The sequence below is a fragment of the Bos mutus genome, chromosome 28, assembly GCF_027580195.1.
Source record: "Bos mutus isolate GX-2022 chromosome 28, NWIPB_WYAK_1.1, whole genome shotgun sequence".
Lineage (NCBI taxonomy): Eukaryota > Metazoa > Chordata > Mammalia > Artiodactyla > Bovidae > Bos > Bos mutus.
Window position 1 is genome coordinate 7,539,879 of NC_091644.1, and position 20,741 is coordinate 7,560,619.

Genomic DNA, 20,741 nt, shown 5'->3' on the forward strand with positions numbered 1-20,741 from the left:
TACTGACTGCTTTGTCCCGGGCCTCCTCTGTCCAAGATGGGAGCCTCTAACCACGTGTAGCCATTTAAATTAAATTTATTGAAATGAAATGCGACTAAAAATTCAGTTCCTCAGTCACACTAGCCGTGTTCCAAGTGCTGAATAACCATGTGGAGCTAGTGGTTACTGCATTAGACAGGGCAGATAGAGAACACTCTTATCACAAAAGATTCTCTTGGCTAATGTCACTCAATCCAGATAAATTCTCTCTTATCCTTAGATCAAGCCTGAAAAGTAGGAATTGCTATTCCCATTTTGTAGATGAGAAAACAGAGACTCAGAGACTACGACCTTAAAGAGAGAAGGGGCCAGAATCCAGATAGAGGGTACTCTGACTCCATTTCTCCAAGCTGCCTCATCAGTTATATTTCTACAGCATGCTGTGTGCCCTGAATTGGTGGTAAACTAACTGGCCGACCAAGGGGCTACATGAATGGATAATCAGCTAACAGTATACTGTGCAGTCCTGAGAAGGCAACGGCACCCCACTCCAGTACTCTTGCCTGGAAAATCCCATGGACGGAGGAGCCTGGTAGGCTGCAGTCCATGGGGTCGCTAAGAGTTGGGCACGACTGAGTGACTTCACTTTCACTTTTCACTTTCATGCATTGGAGAAGGAAATGGCAACCCACTCCAGTGTTCTTGCCTGGAGAATCCCAGGGACAGAGGAGCCTAGTGGGCTGCCGTCCATGGGGTCGCAGAGTCGGACATGACTGAAGCGACTTAGCAGCAGCAGCAGCATACTGTGCAGTCAGCCCTCCTTCTCGTGGGGACTCCATTCTAAAACTTTCGTCTCGCTAAATATCTACAAAGACAGTATTTACATGTCCTTCAAGGTCATAGTAATGCTTCAGAAGTAATCTTGCTGCAGTTCAAACTCTGTTTTTTAGTGCAGCATAGACGTGCAAAAGCCCTGGACTAGGGCAGGGACCCAGATTGAGCACAATAATCTTCACCACTCTGCTCCCACTGCCTTGCATAATGCCCAGCACATAGTAGGTGCTCAGGAAATGTTACAGTCCATGAAAATGTTAAAACTCTTCCTACTGGAAGAAAAATTTGACCCTGTCATTTTTAGGATTTTTTTGGGGTGGGGGGCAGGCTATGGGGAGCATCAAAAACATCTCTAATTAAAGGAAACTTTAGAAACATTTCCAGAAATTCTTTTAAAGCATTAAATGGAAATCTAGAATTGAAAGCCAAAATTTCAAGTCCCATGTATGTCTCAACTCCTGGGAGAACTAAGCATTTGGTGAATATGATTGCCTACTGCAGCAAATATTATGTCTCTTTACATCCGTTTTCTCTCAAATCTCCATTTTATTTTATTTTTTGTAGCTGGAAGCCAAACATCTGGAAAGACAATCTGGCTCAGAAACCAGTTGCTGGAGATGCTGCTCAGCGTAATATCTTCTTCCCAACTTCATCTGTCCTCTGAGTAAGTAGTTCCAGAAAGAGTGATTTGCCACAAGGCTGCTTCATACAGGGTGCAGTATTAAGACCTTTACTTAATGAAAAGTTTAGCATCTCTGAGTTGGTTTTCTGCACTAGTCAGAAAGAAAATTATATTCTCTCCACCCAATAAAGCAGACCTTGCCCTAAGACATTCTGATGCAAATGTTAAATGGGCATGAGTAACTCAAAGCAGATTTGGTTTCATTACAATAAACTCTTCCTGTCACCATCGCTGAAGTGTAATTGTTATTGTCTTGGCAGTTGTGATAATCACTGATTTTGATGTCCTGTACTTGGCAGACAATGGAATGGAGAAACGGTTAGCCTAAATAGCATCTATCATGGAAAAGGCTTGCCAAATTCTTCTGCTACTTACTGTTAGTCTTTCAGTTATTTTTCCAAGTTGGAAAAAGAAGTATCTGCCTTCAGTTAACTTTCAAAACAACATGCAGTCATAAAATTCCATGAACTCTGCTGGACCGCCTGCTTTATCTCGGCTCTGGGGTCACTAATTCAATAGCTATTTGTTGAGTACCTACTGTGTGCCAGACACTGTTCCTCCTTCCGAGAACGCCACGCTGAAAAGGCCAGTCCAGACCCTACTCTCACTAAGCTGACCTTTTAGTGTGTGTGTGGTTTGGACAGGGAGGCATCGAGGTGGGGAGTTACCCCTCAGTAAATCAGCCTTGTACAAAGTGCTTTAAGGGTCTCTAGATTTCTAGAATCAGTGCATGGCAGAACTGGAAGATGCCTTGGAGGTGAGCTGCATGCGTGCGGAGTTGCTTCAGTCGTGTCCGACTCTGTGCAACCCAGTGGACTGCAGCCTGCCAGGCTGCTCTGTCCATGGGATTCTCCAGGCAAGAATACTGAAGCAGGCTGCCATGCCCTCCTCTGGAGGATCTTCCTGACCCAGGGAGATGAGCTAGTCTCTACCTTTTCACCTTTTTGAAAAGGAATGTAATGTAGTGCTTAAGCACTTGGGCTCTGACAACTTCACTTCCTGGGTTCAAATCCCAGCTCTGCCCTCAGGGACCTTAGGGAGGTGACCTAAGCCCTCTATGTCTCTCTTCTACTCATCTTTGTGAAAATAAAATAGATAGATAGAAATAGCTGCCATAGATAGAAATTAATAGGTGGATAACTCTGAGCATGGTGCCTGGGCTACGGTATAAACTCTTAACAGCTAACTACTCTCACCATCACCACCACCACAGTCACCTCCATCATCCTCTTCATCGTCATAATGAGGGAAGATGATCAGAGCTCACCAGTCATCCAATTACTAAATGAAGTCATGGCTAAAAGAGAGGACCATCTCTTGACTCCTAGTTTCAGTGGCCATGCCCTCACCTCACCTAATCTGGCAACTGGCGCTGAGACTGCTGCCCAGCCAGGATGGACCCTTTCCTGGCTCTCAGGAACCTCAGGTTTTGCTGAACAATTGCCCCTGAGCATCGGCTCCTGTCTCTCTGTCCTCCATTTCCCTCTAGCAAGTCCGTGTTCTCTAGACACATCGTTTAAAAGTTCATTATTGAAAGTGACAGTTAAACATTTTTTTTTGTCTAAACCAATAAAGATGCATAAATAATGTGCTATTCCATTAAGACTAATTCTGAACAGTGTATTTTAAAAGGGAATTAAGTAACCATGATGTGTTTTATGCGACTACATTGATGTCATTAGTGAGTGGCTGGTCAGACACTGTGTAAGCTTGAATAGTAGTGAGCAGGGCTTTATCATTTGGTACATGGTTTCCAGTTGCTTTCAAAAGCTTTGGCCAACTTACGCTTCAGCCATTAATAGGCAAATTCACCTCTTTCACAGCAGCCTTGCCAACATTACCGATCTTTTAAAATGTAATATGTACTTTGCTGAGTGCTGTCCAGATGTTACCTTAACCTGCCTCTCCTGGGTGCCTGATGAAGCTGGATGTTATTTGTGTTTTCTGGGCATGTCATTTGCTTATGGGCTGAGAGATAATTTATAGCATTTATTGACCCCCTTCCCACCCAGGACAAAGGAAGAGATGTTTCTGAACCTGGGGTCCGACTGGTTCCTGCTCTTCGTGCAGGGCCACATGCACCCCAGCACAGTGGTGCTGGGCTTGAAGCTGCTGCTGCACTTTTTGTCAAGCCCCTCCCTCCGAGGGCGATTTAAAGACGGCCTGCCTGCAGGCTCCTGGGTGGAACGCAGCTCCGAGGGCATGGACATCGTGATGGGTGAGTGTGCGGCGCTCTCCAGGAGACAGGGTGCCACCTGGGGATGAGGGCCTGCTGGGACTAAGGGGCCTTCACACTGCCTGCTGTAGCGTGACCTTGACCTTGACCCCTTCCCCCACCTCTGACTTCCTTTTTCAGACTCCTCCCCACATGGCCTCACTGCTCTTCAGATGCTGGGGACTTCTTTCCACTCCTCAAAGTCTCCTTAACTCTTTCCTTCTTGCAGAGGTGCTTCCCCAGCCCTCAACACCAGCACGGCTCTCTGGGCTGATGTGCATTCATCCTTTAGGCTCGATTTTATGTCACTTCCTCCAGGAGAGGAAGGTCCCACGTCAATTAGAGCACCTCTGTTACATTTTCTTTCTTTCTTTTTTTTGGTGGGGGAGCGGTTTATCATAGTTTACAAGCATATTTTTATTTAGGTATTTAATTCTGTAATGTCTGTTCCTCCCACCACATTGTAAATAGCTGATGAAGGCCTGGGGTTCTGTATATTTTTTCAGAACACTACATTCTTATTGCCTATGCAAAGATGTCTTGCTACCTCTAAGGTGGTAGGCACCAGATAAGCATCTGGGTTTGAATGAATGAATGAGCACATCAGAAGTAGGAAAAGAAGTTCTTACTGAGCACACTCTTGTGCTGTATATGCATGACGTATTTCCATCTGGCATGTCTGTAGGACGGGTTGGTGGGAGGGGATTCCTTCCTGTGCCCAGTCCCCATGTTGACCAGAAGCAATTTTTCTCAACTGGATTTTGTGCCCTTCTCCCTGATCAATAGATAACCTGAAGAGCCATCCTCCAACGCCTGACCAGAGCCCCTGCCTGCTTCCTGGGTTCCGGGTCTTGAGCGACTTTTTGGCCCACCATGTTCATATTCCAGAAGTGTACCTCATCGTGTCCACCTTCTTCCTCCAGACACCCCTCACAGAGCTGACGGACGGGCCCAAGGTAGGGTCCAGGGGCTCTCAGGATGGAGTGGCACACTTGGGTTTCTGACTTCTGTGTCCCCCAAGACTCTCCTCACCTTCCCCTGTGCCTCCCAACTTTCATCCTGACCCACTTCCTTCCCTGGCAGTCCCACCTTCTTGCTTGCTCTTCACATATCCTAGACTTGCTCAGCCTCTGCCTGCCTTGTCCCTCCCAGCGGATCTCTGTTTTGTTCCACTTTTAAGTTTTTCTCCTCTGGGTAGACAAATCGCATGATGGTGGGGGCAACATGGGGAGGCTGGATTGCTGCCACCGCAGACATAGAGCCTCATTCTATCACCTTCAGAGAAACATGCCCCTGTACCTTAGTAACGCCCCTGCTCTCCCCCTGCATTCTAGTGTGAACCTTACATGCCCTGAGCCTTCTGGCCCACAGGTACCCTTTGCTCAGATGACTTACATCACGGTAGAAAGGAAGCCCCCACGAAGGAGCATTGCCTCAGGACTCCACCTCCCATCACTTGTGTATTCCAAGATCATCTTTATCACCTTCTCTCACTGTCGCTGGCAAAGGTCACCTTTTTAAGGCTGAACTGTGTTCCTTCCACGCCTTTCCCAAGTGACTGCATGCCTTAGTATCCTTTCTCTATATTTTCAGCATCTCCTTTTCTACTGATTCTTTCCTCATTGACCATAAGTATGATAAATTATGTCCCTAAAGCCGGAAGCTGCCCCCTTGGCTCGCACTCTTGACCAACTGCTGTCCTGTTTATCGCTCTCCTGGTCCTCCTCCAGAGGAGTCTCCACTCATTGTGGATACCTTCTCACTAGCTTCTCAGTCACTAGAATCCAAGGTTTCCTTGGCTCCTGTTCCTGTGGGATCGGGTTTGGAGTCTGCAGGCAGCATCAAGCCCCTCCCTGACCGGGATCTCATTTGTCTGCCCGCCCATCTTCCTTCCTTATTGGCCTTTTGTGCTGCGGTCCTCGAGTCGCCTCCCAGTAAGACCAGCTGCTTTGCGCTTGCCTGCCCTGGGCCTTTGAGGAGCCCTCTCCCATCTCACCTTCCTGGAAAGCTATCTTCCCTCAGTTCTCCACTCAGATGCCACCTCGGGCTGAGACCCCCTAGACAGCGGGAACCTTTCTCTCTCAGGCCTCATCACGCCTTTGGCTTGTATGGCACCAGCGCTTTTATGGCTGCTTCTCTCCGTAGATGCTGAGCACATCAGTTACAGACCCCGCCTCTTGCTCAGCCTCCTGAGCACCTGATAAACAGACCCAGAAATTGTTTCTTGGTCTTGATAGACTTGAGTTAAACTGCACTGTATAGACGTCATTGGAGGGGCACGGCTTTGCCGAGGACTGAAAAATTCGCTTCTTGCATATCCTTATATTTGACCTATCTCAATCTTGATATATGTTAATAGTATTACAGATCACACTTTAGAATTTAACATACTCTGATACTTGTGTTTTTTTCCCATACTGTGGCTCGGGAAACAAACATTTGCTGAATGTCAGGACCTATGACAGATGTTTTACATATTTTATTTCACTTGATATTTATAACAATCCCATGGGGCAGATAATGGAAGTTTCAATTCACAGAGGAGACTGAACTGCCAAGAGGCTAAATAGCTTGCATAAGCCCAGCTTTTAAAGAAGCAAAGTCAGATCGTCCTGCTTGTCAACCCCACGCTGTCTCTGACTGCACTTGCCCTAAAGCCTTTGAATTTGTCATGTTTTCTGCAATCTCATTTACAAAAATTCATGAAAGTTGATTGGGAGACTGAGTATTGCTGATGTCAGACCCGATGCCAGTTGCTGGTGGGTCTTCAGCCTACCTTAGACGTGTGCGTTTCCCTTATGCTCCATCAGTGGCTGAAATTCCTCTAATGAACCAGCCACCTGGGCTGCTACTGTGATGTTTTGTCTTTCTCACTGGGGCCCCCAGAGAAACATGGCATACTGGATGGACAGCCAGTCTCTTGGGTGTGTAGCCCAGGTCTCTTACAGCCCTTGCCTCCTCTTTCAGGACAGCCTGGATGCCATGCTTCAGTGGCTCTTGCATAAACACCACAGGGAAGAAGTCCTCCGGGCAGGGCTGTGCACTGAAGGCGCCCTGCTGCTCCTAGAGATGCTGAAAGCCACCATGAGCCAGGTGAGAGCCAGGGGCTGGACCCCGGCAGCTCCCCACATGCTGAGAGGCGTTCTGATGGGAAGACAGGCCCAGAAAAGTCAACCTTGACTTTTCCCAGCAACTTTCTCGTAGTGCTGATAATTTGCAGGTATTATTCAAAACTTTTGATAGAAAAGGCGAGGTGATAACTTAGGTGCTCAATGGGAAACCCAGCTTTAATGTCCCCAGTGGAGTTTATGTGTTCTTACCAGAAGACATCTGTTTTCCATTTGTTTAAACATTTGACTTTCTTCCCTGGGAGACTTAAGGCCTCCAGTCAAAGGGAACATTTCTGGGCAACTGCTTTGATTTGAGAGCTTCAGGGGCCCTGTGTTCCCTTGCCTTCTGGGGCCTCTTCCCTCAAGAAGTGCACCTCTACCAGGACAGGTGGGCCTCTCATGAGTGACCCATCAGGTAGAGACCTGTCTTAGAGAAGACAGATGCCTGCCAGATGCAGACGTGACATGGACAGCCTTTGATTCAGGCCTTCAGGCCCACCTTGAAGGTGGGTGGAGAGGTTATTTTAGAACTGAAGGAAAAGGCCGTGTGACTTGTGAGCAGGACTAATTGTGGACCAGGTAACAAGAACACCCATGAAAAATTCTGGCTTCATTCTATAGACTCTAAAGGCAACTGGAGGTTTGATATGTGTGGAAACCTAACTGCTTCTGTAAAATGATGCATTATTACCTTTAAAATAAGAAGAAAAAAAAAAGTAGAAAGTAAAAGTCACTTGAAGCACACCCAACCAGAGATAACCACTGTGAACTTTAGTAGAATGTCTTTCAGACACCTAAGAGTATACCACGGCCCTAGGGAATCAGACCACATAAATTCCTGAAAGTGTTGGTCACCCAGTCAGGTCTGACTCTTTGCGACCCCACGGACTGTAACCTGCCAGGCTCCTCTATCCATGGAATTCTCTAGGCCAGCACATTGGAGTGGATAGCCATTCCCTTCTCCAGGGGATCTTCCCCATCCAGGGACTGAACCCAGGTCTCCCACATCGCAGACAGATTCTTTACTGCCCGAGCCACCAGGGAAGCACATATTTCCTATTGCCTTTTCTCCCCCAACTTGTTGTTGGGAATCATCCCTATTTGTAGATGGAAATTTGTATTGTTTCTCGGAACATTCGTTGTTATAAAAAGTCTGTAATGAGCTTTCTTGAGCACACGTCTGCTCTTTCTGGTTTGATGGCCCCCTTGGTATAAACTCCAGGATGTGGGATACTGGGTCAAGGAACACTTCATGTGCTCACCTTCTCAGGAAGGCCGCAGTGGACATCATACATATATACTCCTCTTGACACACACCCCACAGTCTTGTACAGATGTGCTCGGCCCAGTCCCCACAGCCTCAAGAGGGAGGGGACACATATATATATATATATACTTATGGCTGATTCGTGTTGCTGTATGGTAGAATCCAACACCATACCATTGTAAAGCAACTATCCTCCAATTAAAAATAAATACAAAAATAAATACTCTTTTAGCATGTATTTAGATGATTACATGTTTTTTTCTTTTAACCAGTTACCTCTGATGAATTAAATCAATAGATTTCCTCGCATTCTTGCAAAGATCTCACTTTCTCACTCTGTTCTTATTCTTTTATCATACTTCCTTATTCTGCTTGTAAATATTTTATTTATGATTTTGCAGTCATGTTCATAAGTTATATTAGGTTTCAGTTTTCTTTTTTCACACACTGTCAGGTTTTGATATCAGTATTATGCTAGTTTTATTTTAAAAAGATTCTTTTATTCAAGAAGATGCTAAATCCATGACTCATATTATTTAAACCATTCCTATGAAACAGCTTCAGCCTGAATTTTTTTCTATTATTACCTTGCTTAGGCTTTTAAATGTCTCCTTGACCTAGTTTAGGTAACTGATAATTTTTAAAAACCTTCCCAAGTATTCAGTTTGTATAAATGGTATCCTTTAATTCATTTAATTTTCTTTGTGATTTTTTTCTTCTTCTTATTCTTAATTTGTAAGTTCATGCTCTTTCTTTACCTCGCCCATCCTATTTCTTAAGGAGCTGAAGATTTGTGGATTTATAAAGAACAACTTTGGGTATATATGTCATTCCCCTTCACTTTTTTCTGGCTAGTTCTAAAATTTTGATATTTGACATCTTCAATTTTGTTGTTTTCTAGAGTTTCTGCGGTTGCAGATTTAAAGAAATTTTTTATTAAAAAAAGAGATATTTTTGATTCATCTTTTTCCAATGTCCATGTAGTTAAACTTTTTTTTAAATTGCTGTTGTTTATTTCCAGTTTATTTCTGTCCTAGTCAGAGCAAGCAATCTTTACACTTTCCATCTGTGGGAAATTTATTCATGGCTTTGTTGTAGACCTAATGTGCAGTTAATTTGAGGATAGCTGAAAAAATTTGTTTTACAGCATAGAAAGTTTATTACTTTTTAAATCAACGCTATTTAGAAAAAAGCAAACCAAAGAAATAACATGAAAGCATTTAAAATGAAGGAAATACCTAGTATGAGGACAGAAGTAAAAAATAAGACCAAACATTGACTTTATAACAGCAAACATAAAACGGTTAACTATTGTATAACAGATGTGACCCTTAAACAGTCTTCTGGGATCTAACAAACATATAACAGAAGCAAAGTCAGAGGCAGACTTTGGTTCAGTGAAGCTATCTGCCATGAAAGCATCATTTACCAAATATGATAGACAAGCACCAAAATCTAAAAGGCAAAAACTGAAAGGATAAGAGAAGATCAGAAATAGAATTGTAGTGAATGTCTCTCTCGGTTTATTTATCTTGCTTATAACTTTACTTTGCTTGCTGTTATTCCCTTGCACAGGGATAACCATAGATATGTTTGCTTCCTTGAGCTTGGTGTCAATGGAACCCTACAGTATGTACCCTTTTGCATCTCGAATCTGCTTGCAATGCAGGAGATCTGGGGTCGATCCCTGGGTTGGGAAGATCCCCCGGAGAAAGGAATGGCTACCCACTGCAGTATTCTGGCCTGGAGACTTCCATGGACTGTATAGTCCATCGGGTCGCAAAGAGTCGGACACCACTGAGTTCACTCAATACAGGAGGAATTCGCTTGTGTTGTATATGTTTGTAGTTCCTTTTTTTTTTTTAATTGTTCAGTAGTATTTTATTGTGATAATGGATCAGCATTTATTCCTTCTGGGTTGTTTCCATGTGGAAATATTATGAATAAAGCTGCTATGTACATATCTTTTGATGGACATACACACTTCTTTCTGTTAGAAATATACCCGGATGAAATTGTGGTTAGGCTGTGCACATGACTTGTTTTAGTGGATATTGCCAAATAGTCTCCAAAATGAAGAGTCAGTTTACACTCAGTAGCTCTTATTCTGGGAAGGTTCTAGTTGCTCCAGGTCCTTGTCAATGTTTAGCATTGTTGGTCTTCCAGATGTTAGCCATTCTGCTGTGTGCAACTATCCTTGGGAGCAGACAGCATTTCCTTCCTTGTGCAAATATAGACACTGTGGAGGTTAACTCACTCAGGCAGGATCACAGAGCGAGAGCACGGTGGAAACATGTGTGTCCAGCGTTAATATTTCATTCTGGGGCACCTGCCCCCGGGATCCAGCCTGGCGCTTCACCTAAGCACCTTCGGGGGATGCCTGAACAAATTCTATGTCTGACCTTATCTCCTAGCTTCTTCCATATTCACCCTGTACTAGTCACTATGAAAATAAGCTTGAAGCACTAAAATGTCTCATTTAATTCTCACTACAATCTTAAGAAAGGGGTCATATTATTACTAGGAGTCTTGCAACAAGGCATCTTGTTGAGAGGCTCAGAAAGGAGGTCTTCTCTCCAGATCTCAAGTGCTCTGGCTCCTATGCAGCCCCGAGTCATGCCCCCACATGCTGCCTCTCATGAAGCGTGTCCACAGCCCTCGACAGGTTCTGGAGACAGCGCCTGGGAACGGACGTTCCCGGCCAGTGTGCTGCAGTTCCTTGGCCTCGTGCACAGCGCCTACCCCCAGGATCCAGCCTGGCGGGCCCCGGAGTTCCTCCAGACCTTGGCTGCGGTCACCTTCCCCCAGGGAACCCAGAAGGTAAGACACACCTCTGCCTTGCCCCGGTGAGAGCAGGGGTGAGCATCATCACCCTTCAAGGACAAAATGCCTTCACACCCCTCCCCGGATGAAAATGCATTTTGAGTCAACCTAGCCAAAACCCTAAGTAAACAACTCCGGTAGTTTTCCTTCTCTTTATGAGGTCCAGCTTCAGCTCATTTTTGGCTCTGAGATTCAATAAGTTTTTGAGTTGTCAGGAAATCTCAGTAGTGAGAAATTTGATGGTAGATTAAATCCAGATCTACATAGAATACCCACACATGAAGCATGAGGAAATCACAGATTCCACTCCAGGAAGGCCAGGGGTGGGACTGCCATAGGCCCCGTCTTCTTTCCAGGACCCTGGTTCTGTTGGCAGGCCATGGTGCCTTTCAATCAGAGGGCTTGCTGAGCCCCAGCTGGTAGGGCAGAGGGACCACCTGGGTCTTGAGGACAAGGGGTCAGTGTCGGGTAGAGAAGACTATGGGAAGAGATATGAGTGAGTCTGAGAGCAAGAGCCAGTCCCAGCCAGTCAAGGGGACTCGTGAGCGCGGAGCATCTGGGAGCTAAGAACGGCAAGTGAGGACCAGCGTGAAGCGAGGTGCTGGAGAAGGAAGGGCAGAAATCTGCTCATTACCTGCCTTGGTGGAATAGGAGCTGAGACCCAGCCAAGGAGAGTGAATTATCGATTCCTGTCTGCAAATCAGTAACTGTAACCAAAGGAATACGTTAGGCATATTGGTAAGGAGAGGATCCAGAAGTCATACCAAGCACAATGAGGGCAAGTAATGTTTGCTCCATAATTATCTGCTGATCGGCCAAGAGGATGAATATGTTCTTTTAGCTAAGCTTTTCTAGAAGTGTATTCATGGTGCCAGCCTCCATCTCCTGAGCCTGGTGCTTCACATCCCCTAACAAGGCCCGATGCAGGAGATGTTAAAGGTGGAGGCGAGATTCAGGGAGGTGAAGCTCCACAGACCAGCTCCCTCCCGGGTTAGTGGGGCCATGAGACCCATCTCACGAAAGTGTCGAAAGGGTCGAGAAGATGAAACATGCTGCAGCTTATGTGATTCATAGGTGACTAAACCAAGATTTACACCTCAGTCTCTCACCCCGAAACCTATTCGTTTCCATCAGTCAGTTTAAAATAACAATAAATGACCTAACAAAATTTAAGTGTTTAGTTTTAATAAAAAGACTAACTATAAAGACCAGAAGATTTGCAAAAAGATAAAATGTTTTGATTGGTTACTATCAACTAAAGCAACATACTGGAAAAGTAAGTAAACAAAAAAGATGTAAGAAAGATCAAAGGCAGCACTGGAGGGGGTGGGGGATGGGACCTCTGCCCAGAAGCTGGGCGACCCCGGCCAGGCAGGGAGGAAGCATGGTTCTACAGACTGCCCCTCACCATTCCGCTCACCTGGAGGAGGACAGGGCCTTAAGTTGGGGGGCTGCCATTCTATGCCCACAGGCCAGGCTCACCATCTGCTGAGTCGGAGTTCCAGCCAGCTCCCTGCCAGTAGCCACAGACCGCAGCCTGACCCAGGGCTCTTCCTCCCCATATTCAGTGGTTCCCACCTGAGGGAGAGCTGGCCCAAGGTCACCTCCCAGTCTACCGTGGATGAGACAGGCCCTGATGCCAGAACTCATATCCCAGCACCTCCTGGCCTCCTTTTAGCTCCAAGTCAGCTCCAAAATACCTTTGTTGCACAGAACATGTGACAGAGCTGTTTTCGTGCAGAAGGCAAGTGGCCAAAAGGATTTCTATTTGCTACAATTTTATATGGCATCTTTCCAGCCAAGGCCGCATGGAGCTAATTAATACAGTCACCACCTCCCTAGGTGCCATTAAATTCATTTTACAGCTTAATTAAGAATGGCTGCATTAATTTTATGAATGAGCCAAGGGAGGTGCCAGCAGATGAACTTGCATGAAAAGTTCATGGGCCAAGAGTCAGGAGTCCCTGGCCGCATGTCCTTGGGTATGTCACCTGGCCTCCCAGCATCTCCATGTCTTCCCAGACGTATCTGGGCTAATGACTCCCATCACATTTATCTCCCAATATTTTTGTAATGTAAAACTGAGAAAGTGAAGACCAAGGCACTTCAGGGTCTTGGATGTCAGACTGGCTCTAGTCCCACTTCTCTTTCCACCTGAGGGTCAACAACATCAGAGCCTGGCAGGCAGTAAGGTGAGGACCCCACAGAAAGGTGGGGACCAGCTCTCTTGACCATATGCCAGGGCCAGGCATGCTGCACGCAGGATTTCTCATCTCATCCTCCCCCATCTCTGCGTGTTCCTTTCCATCATTACCACTAGACTGACGGGGAGCTGTGGCACCGAGGAGGGCAATGCCTTGCCCGGCACACATCCTGGGCTTACTCGCTGAGTGCTGCTGGTCTCTCTAGCTCTGTGCCCAGCTTCTGCCCACCACAGGTTTAGAAGTCACAGCAGGCCACCTCTGAGCCCGCCTACCTCCTCGCAGCCTGTTTCCTTACGTGTTAATGGTTTGGTGAGAATCCCACTGTGCATGTGTCAGATATGAGAGTGCTTTGGGGCAGGGCAGGCAACTCACGCTGGTGTTCTCCTGTCTTTGAGGGGGCCGTGACTGAGTCTGCCCAGAGCACCAGCAGCCCCGAGGCCGAGGCTGAAGGTGACGACGCTGCGGAGGGTCTACAGGCTCCTGCCGAGTCACGTCCCACCCGGAAACAGCTGAAGGAATTCATGCAGCTACTCCTGAGGGAGTTCTTGCTTGGGGCTCCAAACCCCAAGCAGTGGGTGCCCCTGGAGGTGCTCCTGGAGGTGGGTTAGAAAGGGCATCATTTGGGCCTGTGTTGTGGGAACAGACCGGGGAGGGTGTGGGCACCAAGAGGGTGGGGTATGCCCAAAGAGCCCCGAGGGCCAGTCTCTTGAGAGAGCTCACCCAAGCATGTCTATGCCAGCTGGTTGGTGGTCAGGAACATCTCCTGGGACTGCAATGATTGGTGGGAGGGAGTCTTTGGGGAACCACAGTGCCCAGCAGAGGGAGCTCACCAAGCAGCAGTGAAGAGATGAAGGACGGCAGGTCTTAGCCAGGTCTCTAGAAACAGTCTGAGGTGGAGATTTTCTGGAAGTGATATATTGGGGGCAGTGCTCTCAGGAAAGCAGAGAAGGGATGTAGAGGAGGATGCGGGAGAAACTAGGAAGGACCTGGCTTCAGAAGTAGCTTGGTTCCCAGGGGAGCTGAGGTGTGCTGTATCTGCATCCCAGAGTTGGCCCCACCTTGAGGTACATGCGAGGTGGTCATTTACTGTTGCCCCACCACCACCACTTGTCCTGGGAATGGGCATTGCCTCCTGGGTAAAGCAACTTGATCAGCAGAGGGCAATGCCCCAGAGAAGGGGCACTTGTGAGCTGTTGGCTGTGCACAGTTCCAGCAGCTGCAGCGTTAGCATATGGACCAGGAGAGGGACCGAGTGGACATGGTGGGCACTGAGTGGACATGATGGCCATGTGGCTGGTGTCTAGTTCAGGGTTTGCTTCCAGGCTTCTCCAGACAATGCCACCACTCAACAGAAGCGGGACTTTCAGTCTGAGATCTTGCTTTCCACCATGGAAATATTTCACGTGATGAGTGGAGGTCATGCATCGATGCTGAGAGGTGAGTGCGGGTGGATGACTTATTCCTCCTGGTTTATGACACAGGGTTGCTGACAGCTGAGTAGGAAGCCACCTCCTGCCAACTGCTGACCCCAGAACCCTAGAGGAAGACTAGGCCGCGGGACTGTGGATGCTTTAGGAACCACGGCAAACTGCCCTCCACCTGTCTGCAATAAGAGCTCAGTGACTGTGCCCGGAGACCCCTGGAATGGCCGTCTTACTACTTTCCATGTCATCCCTGCCATTCCTGATTCAATCAGAGACAAAGTCCTGTCCTCTGAGCCAACATCAGTTATCCTCTAGCTTCAATATAAAATTTTCTTCTTATGAGAGGAGTCAAAATGTCCACCTGAATTGAAGATTCTTTTGCTCCCCTATGCCTGGGCACAGTAAACAATTCTTAAATGAATGAACCTGGATGAAGATGCTGCCATTGCCCAAAGAAGTTCAAATTGAAACTTCATTCAGAACATTTGGGTCTGGGGCAGCTATAACCTCCCAACAAGATTGTATGAAAGTCCTTTCTGTGGTTCCTGAGCCGTGGAACCCTTAGTGACATGACTGGTATCCTGGATTCCTCTTGCCCCACAGTGAGGAGACCCTGACTTTTGGTTTTCTGAGCCATCTGAGTATGGTCGGGTAGTGGAGTGATGAAAAGTGAAAGCTTGGTAGCCCTGTTCTGAGCGTGGCTCTATGACTGGACGGTGGCATTACTCCAGGCAGAGGCAGGACCATGTGAGTGAGGAGAACGGTCGTGGGTAACTTAGAGGGTTGTTAATGAGAATTAACTGAGATGCTTGCATCCATATCTGAGCACAGTGTGTGCTGTGTTAGTGAGCACAGATGGGCGATCTGATCTTACAGCTTCATCCTCTTCCCCACATAACAACAGGGACTTGGGTCACCATGACAGCCTTCCCATTGCCTATGCCTTAAATTCTCATCCACTCTTCTTCCAAATGGTCACTGGAGGATGTGCTGCTCCTCACTTGCCTCCTCCCTCTTGGTTCATATCACTGATTGTTCAATATCACTTTGAATAAACATGCATTCATTGGGTACCTACAGTATATAAGATCCCGTTTTTGAAGCAACGGTTATACAGATTACAATGAGATGGACAGAGGTGAGTAAGACGTGGCTGGTTCCTGAGAGGAGCTTGGAGACTGTTGTGCAAAGAAGGCAATTCAGACGGCTGATTTCTCAGCCTTGGTCTGTTGCCCTCTCCTACCCTCCAGGCAGTAGAGAGCCTCAGCCGGATGCAGAAGCTGCTGCTGCTCCTTCCCTTGCCAACATCTCCCACTTCATCCAGAAGCTGGTGGAGAAGCTGTACAGTGGAATGTTCTCGGCAGACCCCAGACACATCCTTCTCTTCATCACGGAGCACATCATGGTGGTAAGAACCTCACACTGGCCGTGGTGGTAAGCTGCCTGCTGAGGAGGTGTCTGCTGATTGCTGTCCACTTGGTCCAGACTCACCTGCTGTCCTTCCTGGGAGCAGAATCTGAGCTGGGTGGGAGGAGGGGGACCACTTTACCGCCCAGGCAACGCTTGGTGGCTGCTGAGCACCCTGCAGTGTTCTCACCTTGGACCACCCGAGACACATCTCCGTGGTCGGGGCCACAGCCTGCTGCACGGGCGCCTCAGCTCTGTCCTCGCCTAGACGCTGCACACCCGCTTTGGGTTTTATTGTGAATGTTAATTTAGTCTTTGTTGCTGTTCAGTTGGTAAGTCGTGTCTGACTCTTTGTGACCCCGTGGACTGTAGCGTACCAGGCTCCTCTCTCCCCCACTATCTCCCAGAATTTGCTCAAATTCATGTCCATTGAGACGATGATGCTATCTAACCATCTCAGCCTGCATCCCCTTTCTCCTTTAGCCTTCAGTCTTTCCCAGATCAGGGTCTTTTCCAGTTAGTTAGCTCTTCACATCAGGTGGCCAAAGTATTGGATTTCAGCCTAATTATTGTTATTCCTCATCAACAAACAGTCAAGAGGTCTTTACGGCCAAAAGTTCTATTTCATTTTCTCCTATAAAATCCAGTTCCGTTTGTCATATTTGGGCCTTCCTGAAATTGAAGCCAGAGTCTGTTTTTATCTGGTCCGATTTCTCTTGCATGTGTCCTCTCTCGCTCTCTCTCGATCTACATGCACATCCACGCGTGTCAATGCATGCCTGCAGATACGTGCTTACATGTAAGTCTGTGTGTGCGTGTGTGCACACATTCTTTATTGTATGTGTGTACACATGCACACACACAGATTCGCAAAATCTCAGAATGCCAGAGCTGAACTCTGTTTTGGCCCTTGCTGCTTCCCATTTCATTCTGGAAACCTTTCCCGACAAGTGGCCATTCACTTTTTTGTGAGGAGCCCTCTGTGGTGTGAGGGAGTTCAAGGCAGCAGGACACCTGTGACGTTTGGAAAGCACTTTCTCTTACAAGCTGAAATCTGCCTCCAGAAGCTCGTGCCCGCAGCTCCCGGTGTGTTCTCTGCAGCGGGATCCAGGAGCCCCTCTCCTTCCTCTTCATGCCTTGTAGAGACAGGGGCATGGTGCCCCCAGCACCTTCTGTCTGTGGAGGCACCTGCATACTCCAGGACAGGGCCTTGGCACACTTCCTAGAGTGGTATTCAGTCTGGCTGATGCTCAGTTCTAGGCCACCTGAAAAGAAGGTATTCAGAGCCTTCTTCAAAAATAACTCCAAGAAGGGAGAAATATCCCTTGTCAGCTCCAAGGGGATTAAAATCAGATTCTTGGGAGGTTGTGTCGAGAATGAGAGTAGCCACCAAGTTCCTATCTTGGCGAGTTTGGGTTCCTATTACGGAAAGCTATAGACTGGGGAACTTAGCAGCAAACATTTATTTCTCAGAGTTCTAGAGGTTGGGATGTCCAAGGTCAAAGTGCCAGCTGGTCTGCCAGGGCTCTTTTTCTGGTTTTAGAGATGGTCATGTTCTCACTGTACCCTCAATATAATAGAGAGAGAGAGAGTGTGCAAGCTGACCTGTCTCTTCCTATAAGGGCATTAATCCCATCCTGAGGGCTCCATCCTCACGACCTAGTCACCTCCAAGAGATCCCATCTCTAAATATATTGCATCCCATCTCTGAATACATCACATTACAATACTAGGGTGTCAACATATGAATTTGGAGGTGGTACTAACAATCAATCCATAGCAGCTCCCTAGTGGTCAAAGCAAATACTCAGAGCTAATACCAAAGCATTGGTGCCTCCTGGGGCTGTTCAGCAGGTGCCAGGCCCCAGGACTCTCACTGCCCACATCCACCACCCTTCTCTCCTGCTCACCACCTGTGACTCTCACAACTCTGAACTTCAGTTTGAAAGATGTGACCCATCTTTGAAAGGAGGAGAGGATGATGATAAAAACATGAGCCCCAAATCCAGCATTTTAAAATAACATTTAATTAGTATAAAACTTGCGTTACCTATGAAATTTGAAGAGAGCAATCTAAAAGTAACAAAGGACCTTCCTAATCTACTGGAAAATTTCGCACATAGCATTTGTTCTATGGATTCTTTTCAACGAAGTCAAACAGATGGATGGCTTCAATGTTCAGACCACAAATCAGGACCTTCTGTCTTAACCCTCTAAAATCTCTCACATACTGAAGTCCATGGATATTTGAGTGCACATCTCCGTTAGAAAATACAGTGGTTAAGAGGATGACTCAAGTGTCTGGTGTAGGTTTTACTCTTGCTGACCACCTATCTCTCCCATCTCTCAAACTCTCGGCCTTTTTATCCCTAAAGTATGATCATCTTAGTGTCTACTTCATGGTGTTGTTATGATGTTTAAATGAAGCAATATATATAGACATATGCAAATAAATGCAAAAATGCTTGGCATGGTAACTGGAATAGCATAACAATCTATGCCTGACAACAAGTATTAATAGTTAATAACATGTTTTTAAATCTAGATGCTATCAGTAGCTCGTGCTTGTATACAGAGTGTCAACTTTGTTACATTGGTAACACGGAAAGCTCTGGTTCCCCATGTCTGCTGTACATAATTTGAGTATGGTAAACTTTTGATTTTGATACCTATTTTTGGTAGACTTAAATGTTTGAATTCCCTTTATTGGTCACCCCCTTAATAGAAGATCCAAGGTAGAGGAAGTAGTCCTTTTTTGATTTTAGAAATGTCACGTTTTGAAATACAGAAAGGAATCTGAGACTGTATCATTTTCATGATTAACTGGGTTGGTGTCTAAACCTCAGAGTGTTCCCAAGCACATGTGTGTGTGTTTCTTTTATGACACAGGTCATCGAGAATGCCTCTGCTCAGAAGGACACTGCCATCAGTGCACTGTACAGCAGTCTAAACAAAGTCATCCTTTACAGCCTCTCCAAGCCCCACCAGTCCCTCTCCGAATGCCTCAGCCTCCTCAGCACCCTGGGCTTCCTTCAGGAGCACTGGGACATTCTGTTTGCCACCTATAATTCCAACGCCAGCTTCCTCATGTGTCTCATGCATTGTCTGCTGCTGCTCAGCGCAAGAAGGTTAGAGCCGCTCGCCTCAAATCCCTCTATATGGTGAAGAGACCTCCAAACCCAAAGGGACTTTATCCTAGAAATCTCAATAATGGGCATTCTCACACACTGGTATTTTTTCATATCCTTGTTTCTCATGTTTGGTTCAATCCACAAACACATACTGTCTATCTGCTTGGTTGGGTGAGAGGTCCTAGAACAGTGTAATAATACAGCAAGGTAACGTGGGCCCAGAGAAAGGCGTACTTGGACATGAATACCCCCAGGAATTCCGGAGCACATGGCCCTAGGGAACCTAAGATGTGAACCGCTGCACCCTATTTAGAACCAGCTATATGACGTGTCGGCAGGAGAATATAAATACAGGGTTCTTGTTCAAAAATTACTAAGAATTTCAAGATTGCGACAGCAGAGCCCAAGCATGGGACCCTTCCGAGTGAGGACCGTACACAATTGTACGAGTCACAGGCCCATGAAGCTGGCCCTGGCCCCATTCCACAAGGAATGAGATTAGTGCCAAGTAAAGGCAGATTTCAATGTTTCAGGAGTCTGCAAAAAGAAATGACCAGTTCTCCTCATGGGGAAACCAAGAGAGGGTGGAGGGGGCCTGTTGGGAGCATAGATGGGATTTAATAAAATAGAAATAAAAAGACACCTTTTTTTTTTTTTTTTATAGAATGTTTCTGTAAAACATCTGTCATGGAAATTGTCATAGATGCTTGCTTTAACTTGATTAGACAAGTTTTTTTTTTTTTTTTTCATGTTGATGTGTACTGAGTTTGAAGGATAATTATTTGTAACAAAGAACAATGAAATGATCCCAAAGAAACTGGATTCATGATGAACAATCTCTTCTCTACTAGTTATCCAGAAGGATTTGGATTGGAACCCAAGCCTAGAATGACTCCTTATCATCAAGTCTTCCTTTCTCCAAATGAAGAAGTGAGAGAAAAAAGAGGGGAAGAATTCCCAAGCTTGAGTGATGGTACATTTTATTTGTTGTTTGTTTGTGGAGGAGTAGATGGATAGTGCTAATTGCTAGGGTTGCATTTTTCATTTTTTCCCCCTAAGACAAGGGAGCAAATACTATGAAAAAGATTCTTTAAAGCCAGAAGAGGTCCTAGAACAATGTAATAATATAGCAAGGTAACATGGTAGAGAATAAAACTGGAATGATCTTTGTATACAAGAAATAGAATGGATGTATGTATGTATGGATAGATAAAGGGAAAGTTCTGTGGAACTTCGTGAGACTAAGAACTTGGTATACTAACTAAAGCCTGAGAACTTCGCTGTAAGTTGATTTAACTTCTGAGCTGGTCTCTTGACTTTTCTTTGGACCACTAGATGTGGAAACGGGTATGCTATCTCACTCAAGCCATAACCTAACCATCTCTCAGCTTTCTTCTCTAGAAAATGGAAATGAAGTAAAGCAACTCATTACTTTATAAGATACTTGGCTTACTGGATTTTATTCTTGGATTTGATAGCATCAAATCAAGTTACAGGGATTGGCAATTTGGGGGTGGGGGAGAAAAGGCAGCCAGATCCATGTATCTGAGAAATTTCTCCCTCTTGATCCAGAATGCCTCAGCAGACCTTCTTCTGCCACTTTAGCTGGCTGACTGTGACACTTACCTTGTGATATCTTGTGATGCCAGGTAGAAGGGACAAGGA

At 46.2% G+C, this 20,741-nt stretch overlaps 1 protein-coding gene across 2 annotated transcripts in view; it reads left to right on the forward strand.

The window, feature by feature from the left end:
• The window catches only part of WDFY4 (WDFY family member 4), a 250,053-nt gene that overhangs the window by 106,854 nt on the left and 122,458 nt on the right, over positions 1 to 20,741 (forward strand). For both annotated transcript variants that reach the window (XM_070364483.1, XM_005900617.2), the window contains exons 28-37: positions 1,378 to 1,477; positions 3,508 to 3,713; positions 4,497 to 4,666; positions 6,678 to 6,803; positions 10,743 to 10,907; positions 13,510 to 13,713; positions 14,437 to 14,551; positions 15,789 to 15,946; positions 18,835 to 19,073; positions 19,928 to 20,049. In XM_070364483.1, the coding sequence (XP_070220584.1) occupies positions 1,378 to 1,477; positions 3,508 to 3,713; positions 4,497 to 4,666; positions 6,678 to 6,803; positions 10,743 to 10,907; positions 13,510 to 13,713; positions 14,437 to 14,551; positions 15,789 to 15,946; positions 18,835 to 19,073; positions 19,928 to 20,049 (1,605 nt within the window). The remainder of the gene's footprint in view (positions 1 to 1,377; positions 1,478 to 3,507; positions 3,714 to 4,496; positions 4,667 to 6,677; positions 6,804 to 10,742; positions 10,908 to 13,509; positions 13,714 to 14,436; positions 14,552 to 15,788; positions 15,947 to 18,834; positions 19,074 to 19,927; positions 20,050 to 20,741) is intronic.